Raw genomic sequence first — 10,573 nt, 5'->3', positions numbered from 1 at the left:
CTGAGTGATGCTTGGTGCTGAGGTCCTGGTCAGCCCTAGGACCAGTGCTTCCAGGCCTCCCTTGGAGGACCAATAAGGACGGAAAAGGTACCAGAGCAAATTGGTCCACTTGTCCCCCTCCTGCTCTACACATTCTGGATGACCTGGGAAATGATCCCATGCCTCTGGACTCCAGTTAGCAAGTGGAGAAAGTCACATGCCTTGTGGGGCTGTGTGTGAAGTGAGTGTGTGCAAGTGCACAGCTCAGTGCCTGGTACGTGGGTGCTCGGCCAGTGGCTGCTCATCACTGTTGTTAAAACAGGCAAGAGAAGTGCTTGGGGAAGGACCACTTTCCAAGGAGAGGGGACCAAACGCACCACCTGAACTGGGGGAACGCTAAAGTGGTGTCTTACTGAGCAACACTTGTCCTTTGAGATTTGGGGGTGTCTTGAATTTCCTAAATGTCCACTGAGAAGCATCAAACATCTGTGAACCTAATCTACATTTTTTGGAATTTACATTCCAGCTAACTTTCATTTTCAGATGACTTGATTGTCTGGAAACACATCATCTGGTCTCTAAACTGTCTCTAACCCCAGATCAGGGACTGAGCACATTTTCTTAGCCTCGAAGGACCTGTCATGCCAAGGCGTTGGCCTTGGTCTTTGAGACATATCTCTGGCATATTTGCCGCTATGCTCTAGGGTTTATAAATCATGGTTTCTTTTTAGATGCAGTTTTAAAAAAAAATGAATTGAGAATCCTGGTCTTTCCATCTTTCTCTGTTATTTAAAAATATAAAATCTGGTAGAGTTAAAAACGTGTTCGGGCTTCTCTCTTGGAAAATTTGCTTTTGAGATGAGAATCAATCAATGGGTTTATTTCTATTCAGTAAACTAGAATAGGTAGAATGGGCTCGATGTAGGCCTGAGAGCTTCCCTTCAGGTAGCTGAAGTGAACTTTATGAAACACCTTGCAGGGCCTCTGGCCTTCTGAGGTCAGTCGGGCCCCTTTCTTCCCCCAGCAAACGTAGTGAAACTTGACAAGCGAGAGAATTCATAGAGGACACATATGAGCCAAACGTTCGGTTTTTTGGTTTTTTTTCTTCCTGGGGAGGCCCCCCCACCTGCCCGCTGCCTGAAACGCACTCTCTGTGGCCACAGCTGCCGTGAGCTCTTCCGGACGGGGCGGCTGGACCCGGGGACTCCCTGGCTTGTCTCAGTGTCACCCTTCATGATGGAGGGTTTGCAGAAGCCGTGTCCTAACCCAGAGGCGTTTCCGGACTTCTGATTTGGGGGGTGACCTCGGCTAACCTAAAACCCTATGATACTCTTGACACCACCCACCCCCGCGTTGGCTCCCCCCACCGGAGGTTTGAGATGGACCCCTGGCATGTTGTGCGGGTCTGATGCCGGACTGTCATCTTCACCACCCACCACGTGGACTAGGCCGAAGTGCTGAGTGACCGCATGGCAGTGCTGCAGCAGGGGCGACTCCGGTGCTGCAGCACCCTCTCCAGCCTGACACAGGCCCATGGGCAGGGGCTCCGCCTGATGCTCAGCAAGGAGGTGAGACCCCAGGGGTAGTTGCAGGGAGACACGTACCTCCTCGGGGGTCAGAGGAGACAGATCCAGACTGCTCCCCGGTCACAACATTTCCACGTTGGAGTCAGGTCGCTCAGCAAGTGTTTATTCCGAATCCAGCCTGGGCCTTGCCTGCTGTAGGTCTTGAGGAGGTGACAGAACAGGACACAAGGTCCTTGGGGTCTCAGTCCTTGTGGAGGAAATGATGTGCCTACAAAAGGGAGAAACAGATTGTCGACACTGGTTGGTGTGGAGCAAGAATTGGAATTTCAAAATAATTTGCTTAGGGATAGATGTGAAATCAGTTGATGTAAATTTGGTATGTTTGGGTTTACATTCCTTGCTGTTCCCTGACTTTTTTTTTTGGATAGCCTTCTGTTCTGGAGGCTGGCGAACCGAAGGACACAGCTTGTGCCATGTCTCTGATGCAGACCTACATCCCACAGGCATCCCTCTGAGGCAGCAGCTGGGGCGAGCTGAGCTACATGATCCCTGAGGATGCAGACAGAGCCTTCTTCAAAGGGCTTTTCCAGGCCCTGGACCAGAACCTTCACCACCTGTACCTGACGGGCTGTGGGATCTCAGACATCAGCTTAGAAGAGGTACCTTCTGTTGAAAGATGCTCGAGATTTGTGCTTTGCCACTCTTGGCATGATGGAACCCTGTGCATTTTCATTCATTTCCCAGCTCTGACTGGCATTTAATACACCCGACAGGTGACTGTGGTTCTTTAGGGGAAATAGAGTTTTCATATCCGAGAACTTTGGTGTCTTTAATCCAGAATCACTGTCTGTCCAGACAGTTTCAGTAGCGGGAGGCTGCCTGGTCATATTTCCTCACCTGGAGGCGCCTTTCTCTTTCCACTGTGGACCTAGTCCTGCCCAGAAGCCCTGGCCCATGGTGGGCAAAGATGTGCAGAAGGTCACGCAAGGGAGCAATGTGCCCCCCACTCTGCTCCCCTCTCCCTGGGACAGAGCTGGCCGGCACCAGCCCCTCAGTGTGGGTGTGGTTTCTTTGCAGGCATGTCTGGTCTTTGGAGGAGCAGGTCCTGGGACACACAGCTCACTGATGTGTCACAGCCCCAGCTGCTGTGTTCAGGATATAGTTTTAAGAGAAGAGAGGTTTTTAAAGGAATCTTTAAAAAATCACCCGGGGCTTCCCTGGTGGCGCAGTGGTTGAGAGTCCGCCTGCCGATGCAGGGGACACAGGTTCGTGCCTCGGTCCGGGAAGATCCCACATGCTGCGGAGCGGCTGGGCCCATGAGCCATGGCCGCTGGGCCTGCGCGTCCGGAGCCTGTGCTCCGCAGCGGGAGAGGCCACAACAGTGAGAGGCCCGCGTACCGCAAAAAACCAAACCAAAACAAAAACAGAAACAAAAAAGCACCCGGGTGCTTTTGTGTGTGTGTGTGTGTGTGTGTGTGTGTGTGTGTGTGTGTGTGTGTGATCTAGTTCCCCGACCAGGGATCGAACCCCTGCCCCCTGAATTGGAAGTGTGGAGTCTCAACCACTGGACCATGAGGGAAGTCCCCTGGGTGCTTTTTATTTTTTAAAGCTTTATTGTATAATTGATATAAAAAAGCTCCATATACTTAATGTATACAGTTTGATGAGTTTGTGACATCATCACTACAATCAAGGTAGTAAACATTCACAAATCCAAAAATGTCCTTGTGCATCTCCCTCTTTTTTTTTATGTGTGCTAAGAACACATGATGTGAGAGCTGCCCTCTCAGTAAACCCTTTAAGTTGGCTCTGGGCACAGTGTTGCCTGCACAGCTCTGGAATCTAATCATCTTGCTTAACTGAAACTTTATACCCGTTGAAGGACAAATCCCCTATCCCCTCCCACACCTTGGCAGCCACAGTTCTATGCTCTGTTCCTATGAGTTTGACTAGTTTATTCCTCATATAAGTGGAATCAAAAGTATTTATCCTTCTGGGTCCAGCTTATTTCACTTAGTGTAATGTCCTCTGACTTCACCCATATTATCACACGTGATAGGATTTCCCTCCTTTTTATTGCTAAATAATATTCCATTATATATATATATATATATATATATATATATATATATGAGTGTACAAGGGTTCTAACCTTTCCATATTCTTGCCAAAAGTTTCTGCACAGCAAAAGAAACAGCAGAATGAAAAGGCAACCTACAGAATGAAAGAAAATATCTGCAAACCATATATCTGATAGGGGGTTAATATCCAAAATGTATCAGGCACACTTACAACTTAATAACAAAGAAACAAATAACCTGATTTAAAAATGGGCAAAGGACCTGAACAGACATATTTCCAAAGAAGACGTACAGATAGCCAACAGTTACATGAAAAGATGCTCAACATCACTAATATCCGGGAAACAGAATTCAAAACCATGATGGGCAACACCTCACGTGTGTTAGGATGGCTACTTTATATATATATATATATATATATATATATATATACTTATAAAAAACAAGATAACCTGATGTTTATTAAATTGGCAGTTTCTTAGGCCCAATTTCCACAAATGTTGATTCCAAAGACTTAGACATTTACATTTTTAAGCAAGCACCCCAGTTTTCCTTTGATTTAGGTGGTCTGTGGTCACTGCTAAGAAAAACACCCTATAAGAATCTCAAAGTAGTTCAAATTTGATGTGAAACTTCGCAAATCCATCTAATAGAGTGAATCTGGGAAACTGGTGTTTTCTCCTGTAAGACTCTGCTGTGCCTTTTTTCTAAGAAGCCATATTTCCACCCCTCCCCTGCCTTGCAAGGTCTGAGATTGCATTGAAATTCTTATAACTCTATGGTTGTCAGCATCACCTTACCTAAACTTCTTTTTTCTCCCTCAATTTAATCCTCTGTATTTCATTCTTTTTTTTAAACAACTTTATTCAAGTATAATTTACATACTGTAAAATTAACTGACTTTAAATAGATAATTCATTAATATTTAGTAAATGTACTGAGTTGAGCAGCCATCACCATAATGCAGTTTGGTAACTTTTTGTTTGTTTGTTTTTTATTATTATTCTTTTTAAAAATTGGAGTATAGTTGCTTTACAATGTTGTGTTAGTTTCTGCTGTACAGCAAAGTGAATCAGCCACATGTATACATATGCCCCCTCCTTCTTGGACCTCCCTCCCATTCCCCACACATTCTCACCCCTCTAAGTCATCACAGAGCACCAAGCTGAGCCTGTGTTTCATTCTTAATTGCTCCTTCCTGTGATGATGGGAAGTGATTTCGGCAACGATTAATCTGGAGGATCTGCAGCCTCTCATTTGCTTTCTCACACCATCCTGTTTGCACAGCCCATCCTACCCGGGAGGCCATCATTCTCTGCCTCTTCAAAGAGCTGTTGCAGATTCTGTGTGTCCTCTAGGCTTGGCTGTGGCGTTAGACGCAGAGCTGTCTTTGCTTCTTTGTCCCCATTTCCTCAAACTTCAAACACATGCAGGAGAGGTGGAGAGGAGACATGTCTGCTGCCAGTTACACACACCAAAGAAGGCTTGTGTGCTGCGTTCGCTAAAATCATCAGAGATCTGACAGCGGGTGCTTTGCAGAAAACCGTCTGCCGGAATGAAAATGGGATTGAAATAGACTTGGGTGGGTTAATGCCTGTGGAAGGTGCCAGAAAGCAGCAGCTTCCGCTGGGGCCTCGGGAAGCGGGGAAAGTGTGTGGAGATGGAGCTCTCGCCAGCGTGCAGATCAGACCTGCCAGAGAAAGTGCCTAAGGTTGGTGATGAATAGTTACAATCCTCACTTCCTGAACTGGAATCACAACTTCTAGTGAAATATTTGATAAAGAATGTGTTTTACTTCTCTTAGGGTAGTCGCTGCCTCAGACTTACCGACAGGACAACTTGGGGAAAACTTTGTGGGCCTGTCGGTCTTCAGGAAGCTGAAGACAGACGTGCCCTCGAGGGCACCCTCCTCCACACTCACCTGCTGGCCAGAGCGGAGGGGTGTTGAGCCAGGCATCCTGAACTGGTACCTCCGTTCCCTCCTCCCTGATGGCATGAGATGCTGTGGGGTGTCTAAGCAGCTCTCTCTGCCTCTCTTAAAACCACAAACTCATCTCTTTGCCTCATCACCTACTTCAGCGTTCTTGTTTACACTGATTGAAATCAGATTGAGATGGACCCCCCGCGGGTGGCTTGAAGACGGCTTTGCATGAGGCCCATCAGTCATGACTGTTATAGCCGAGAGAGGACGTCGGTGGGGGGGGGCGGGGCCTGGGGAAATGCACAGGGGTTGTTTCCCAAGTAGGAAGAATGGCCTTGGGGTGGGGTTGGGGGGAGCCTCAGCTCAGTGAGGTGAGAAACAGACGGGAGTGTATTTTGTTTTGGGTTTTTTTTTTTTTTTTTTTTTTGCAGTACATGGGCCTCTCACTGTTGTGGCCTCTCCTGTTGCAGAGCACAGGCTCTGGACGCACAGGCTCAGTGGCCATGGCTCATGGGCCTAGCGCTCTGCGGCATGTGGGATCCTCCCGGACCGGGGCACGAACCTGTGTGCCCTGCATTGGCAGGAGGACTCTCAACCACTGCGCCACCAGGGAAGCCCTGTATTTTGGGTTTTACGTCATATTAATAAGCAAACCAATGTGTCAAAATTTCTCCTTTCCTTTTACTTTTTCCCCATTTTTTTCGATTTTCTCTTTTTTTTCTCTTTACCTCTCCTTCCCTCCCCTGTCCCCCACTTCCTTCCTTTCTTAATAGGAGGATATTTGATTTTGTTAGTTTTTCTTCTTTAAATGGTATGAATTATTTTTCATAATTCAGTCATAATTTGCATAAATATCACACAATTATAGTCTTTACCAGGACAAAGATTTGGAACCACCCCACCTAAGCCTTTTGTGCTCTGCATGGGGTCACTGGTGGCACGCTGCCTGTGCAGACGTCAGTGTGTCCACATGAGGTTGGGATTCCCGAATCCTGGTGCTGGGACACATTTTCAACATTAATGCCCATCTGCAGGTGTTTACCTGTTTGATTAAAAACCTACCCACCAGGAGCCATCCAGCACTGTTAGTTTTCCATACAGCTTGCTGATTCTGTTTTCTGGATTGGTGAGAACAGATGAAATGATTTAAGCCTTTTCCTGTCTGCTAATGATTTTGGAGTCCCAGATCATGACTGGGGTGCCGTAGAAAATATAGTCATCCCTCAGCATCCGAGGTGGGATTGGTTCCAGGACCCCTGTGAATACCAAAATCCCTGGATGCTCAAGTCCCTTATATAAAATGGTGTGGTATTTACATATAACCTACACACATCCTCCTGTATGTTTTAAATCATCTCTAGATTAGTTATAATACCTGATACAATATATATGCTCAATAAATAGTTACCAGTGTGTGACAAATCCAAGTGTTGCTTTTTGGAACTTTCTAGAGTATTTTTTTTCTTGAATATTTTCTGAAGCAGATACGGAGGGTCAGCCATATCCCTAATACCTGATGTACCGTGTTTCTGACTCAGAACCCATGTCTACTCCCAGGAGATCCTCCCCACGCCAGGCACCCTCCCTACCTGTCAGAGAACACCTTTTACTCCTTGAATTCCTGGCAGTGGCAGCCCCTTGGAGAAGTCTGACCCACTGTTAAATACAGTATACTGTGTTGGTCAATTGTCATGTTTCGTTATGTTTGACTCTATTAGAAGACTAAAAGCTTTGAGAACTTTTTCAAAGAGAAAACCTAAGGAACTAGCATAGCACTTACACATAATGAATACTGTGTTTTGTTCTCCCAAATTAACTCACTTCACAATTTCTCCTGAACTGCGTGTATTTATAAATAAGTGAAAGGTTTGAATTACATTATTTTAAAGATCCACTTCAACTCTAAAATTCTCTTAACTCAGTGAACAAAGAAAGATACTATTTCTATTTCATAAAATTGTGCATCTCCCAAATAAGTATACAGTCTTTACAGGATAATTATTGATTACAAGATGCATAAATATTCATTGTTCAAAAAACAAGAAAACTGAGAAGAAGAAAAAGTAGCATGATCTCACTACACAAATAAATAGAAATCTTTAATAAGTAGGTTGAAAATGTATATAGTACTTTAACTTTAAAAAAAAGATATTTATTTATTTAGTTGCACTGGGTCTTAGTTGTGGCAGGTGGGCTCCTTAGTTGTGGCTCGTGAACTCCTTAGTTGTGGCATGCGAACTCTTAGTTGCAGCATGCATGTGGGATCTAGTTCCCTGACCAGGGATGGAAGCCAGGCCCCCTGCATTGGGAGCACGAAGTCTTATCCACTGTGCCACCAGGGAAGTACCACTTTAACTTTTTGAATCTAAAAAATCACTTGGTCAAATTCAAATAGTGTATAGAGTGTAGAAATTATTTCATAAAAGACAACAACTTTTCACTAAAGTATATACACCAAAACAGTAATAATTTTTTTAGTTTAATATTAGTATTGTTAGTAAATATTTATTCTATATGTGTTATTTTGTAACACATTTTTCTCCATGGAGTGGTTGTATTTTAAATTGTTCAGTTAATCCCCTGTGTCAGACAACTTCTTGCTACTATTCTCTATAAGATGTAACAAACCACCTTGTTTGCTGTATTTGATGAATTTCTATTGCTTTTAGACTAATCCAACTCTTGGATTGGAATTAAGCTGATCAAAGGTGGTTCATATTTGCTTCCCCCAGAAAGACTGAACAGGTCTTTTCTCCCAGCAGCACTGTTAAGAAGGCCCATTTCCTAAAACACTCAGTAATAGTAGGGATGGACATTGTTTTTAATCCTTACCATATTGATAATCTGAAAATTTATTTTCCAGATAAATTTTCTTACATAAAATATCTGATTTTGAAATAAACATATATTAGTTATTTTGTATTTTTTTTTTAAAGGAACTGCATATTCAGGCATGCTGTTTTGCCCAGTTTTCTTTTGGAGTATTCATTTTCAAAAATTGACTTGAAGGCATTCCATTTATAATGCTTTGTTTTAAAATCTTCACGAATATTTGGGTGAACTTGGCAACATGGAGATCACATTCTGGGCTGGATGCTGAGTGTTTAAGTAATCTTTTAACAATTGAAGCCACCTGACCAAAAAAAAAAGTCTTTGGACATCTTCCCTAAGCAATTTTATGGTCAGTGTAAATGGGAGTGAATAATTCTGGATGTAACTGGAGTCCTTGAATATAATTGCACTCATAAGTCAAATGAGATAATTCATAACAATTTGGTCCAGTATTTCAGTTTTGTCTGTTAAATTATTCATGTGAATACTTTCATGAGTTTAGCTGTGAATATTTGATTGGTGGTTGGATAAATGACATCAACTATCTTAGCTCTTTATTTTTCCAATTTGTGTCTAATTAACATATGGGAAGGTGGGCAAAATTTGTTTTTCTTAACATAAGAAACACCTTTACCTACGGACTTACTGAGGCTGTCTGATGAGCATTTACTAGGACTGGTAGTTTCATAAGTGTGGTAATAATAATCCTCATTACCTCAAGGGAAAATACTACAAGTCTCTATTTTACAACTGGGGGAAATGGCATCCAGAGAGGTTACGTAAGCTTCCAGAAGTCACACAGCATGTTGGTGGCTGAGACTGGATTCAAATCCTGGTTTACGTGGATTGAAAGATGGAGCCGTCCCCACGCTACAGTGACGCTTGTGGTGGTCCCCTCCGGAGCACGGCCAGAGGGCACAGGGACGTAGTCTGACCCGGGCCCAGCTCCTCCATCACCAGGCAAATCCACCACCAAGAGGGTCACGTGCTTTTTCCATTTTGTAGCGCCTGCTGTGCAGACAAAACCCTCTGTGACTTGAACAGGGGTTTGCAGTCACGGCCTGCAGTGCATGTATGTGTGAAGGCGCACAGTGTGGCACAGTGTGGCAGCAGCTGCAGTGGCCAGATGTGCAGTCGAAGGATGCTGACCCGAGGGGTGTGGCTTCCGGTGGGCAGTGACCAGAGGTGTGGTGGAGGCACAAGCCCCCAGGCCCAACGGTGACTTTCAGGTCCTCTTGAATGGAAACAGTGAGGCGTCTGTCTTGGCGGAGAAACAGCTCCTGAGCCAGAGGCCGTGAGGACAGCAAGCAATCATCTCAGCAGTCATTTTGGAATCTAGGGGTTTGGCAACCAACATCTCAGTTATTTCTGCTTGAGTTAGATAATTCACGTAATTACCCTAATAGGTCTGCAAACATAATGCCATGCATCAGTATTATCCGACATTAGAATCTCCTAAAATGATCAGGAAGGGGGTATTTTGTATTCTTGTCTACGTTTATATGATGAAGGATCAAATTTAGCTTAATATACCTTTTCTAGCACTAGAGTCTATCTGCTGATTTAATAATGCTTTATGAGAGTTATATATGAATCACCATTAGTTGTGCATTAAATCAGCAATTTTTTTTTTTTTTTTTTTTTGCAGTATGCGGGCCTCTCTCTGTTGTGGCCTCTCCCATTGCAGAGCACAGGCTCCGGATGCGCAGGCTCAGCGGCCATGGCTCACGGGCCCAGCCGCTCCGCGGCATGTGGGATCTTCCCGGACCGGGGCACGAACCTGTGTCCCCTGCATGAGCAGGCAGACTTTCAACCACTGCGCCACCAGGGAAGCCCGGTTTCGTATTTCTTGTGCGAGAATTCAGGCTCATGTCGCAGGCTTTGTTCTAACCCGTGAGAATAAACACAAGCCCCTTCTCCCCATCCTTTTGCGTCTACCTGCCCCCCTTCAAAGCAGGAGTGGAGCGGGGGCCACTGTGACTTCTGCCCTTGTGTTTCACGTCTCGAGATGCCCCGTGTGTGTATTTGCGGTGTGTCCTTACTTAGGGTAGAGTGGGAGCCGCTGGTGCTCCTGGGCTGAAGGATCAGGGAAGGGACCTGCACGACGGGGGGCGTGTTGGGGATGCCACGTGGGCCCCGGGCACTGACCTGCCATATCTTCCCGTCCCCTCAGATGGCACGCCTGATGGGCCCCCCTGGTGCTGGGTGGCCCCCTGCTCTGGGTACAGACGGCC

The 10,573-nt window shown here is 45.2% G+C and overlaps 1 protein-coding gene across 1 annotated transcript in view; it reads left to right on the top strand.

Moving 5' to 3' along the window:
- Positions 1–10,573, top strand: part of ABCA13 (ATP binding cassette subfamily A member 13) — a 259,148-nt gene that overhangs the window by 109,789 nt on the left and 138,786 nt on the right. Inside the window, 3 exon segments of the mRNA XM_007472367.1 lie at positions 1,390–1,547; positions 1,934–2,164; positions 9,569–9,633. Coding sequence (XP_007472429.1) covers positions 1,390–1,547; positions 1,934–2,164; positions 9,569–9,633 — 454 coding nt within the window.

This window comes from Lipotes vexillifer, unplaced genomic scaffold, assembly GCF_000442215.2.
Source record: "Lipotes vexillifer unplaced genomic scaffold, Lipotes_vexillifer_v1.1 scaffold1344, whole genome shotgun sequence".
Lineage (NCBI taxonomy): Eukaryota > Metazoa > Chordata > Mammalia > Artiodactyla > Lipotidae > Lipotes > Lipotes vexillifer.
Note: the sequence above shows the minus strand (reverse complement) of the source record. Positions and strands in the feature narration are given on the sequence as shown.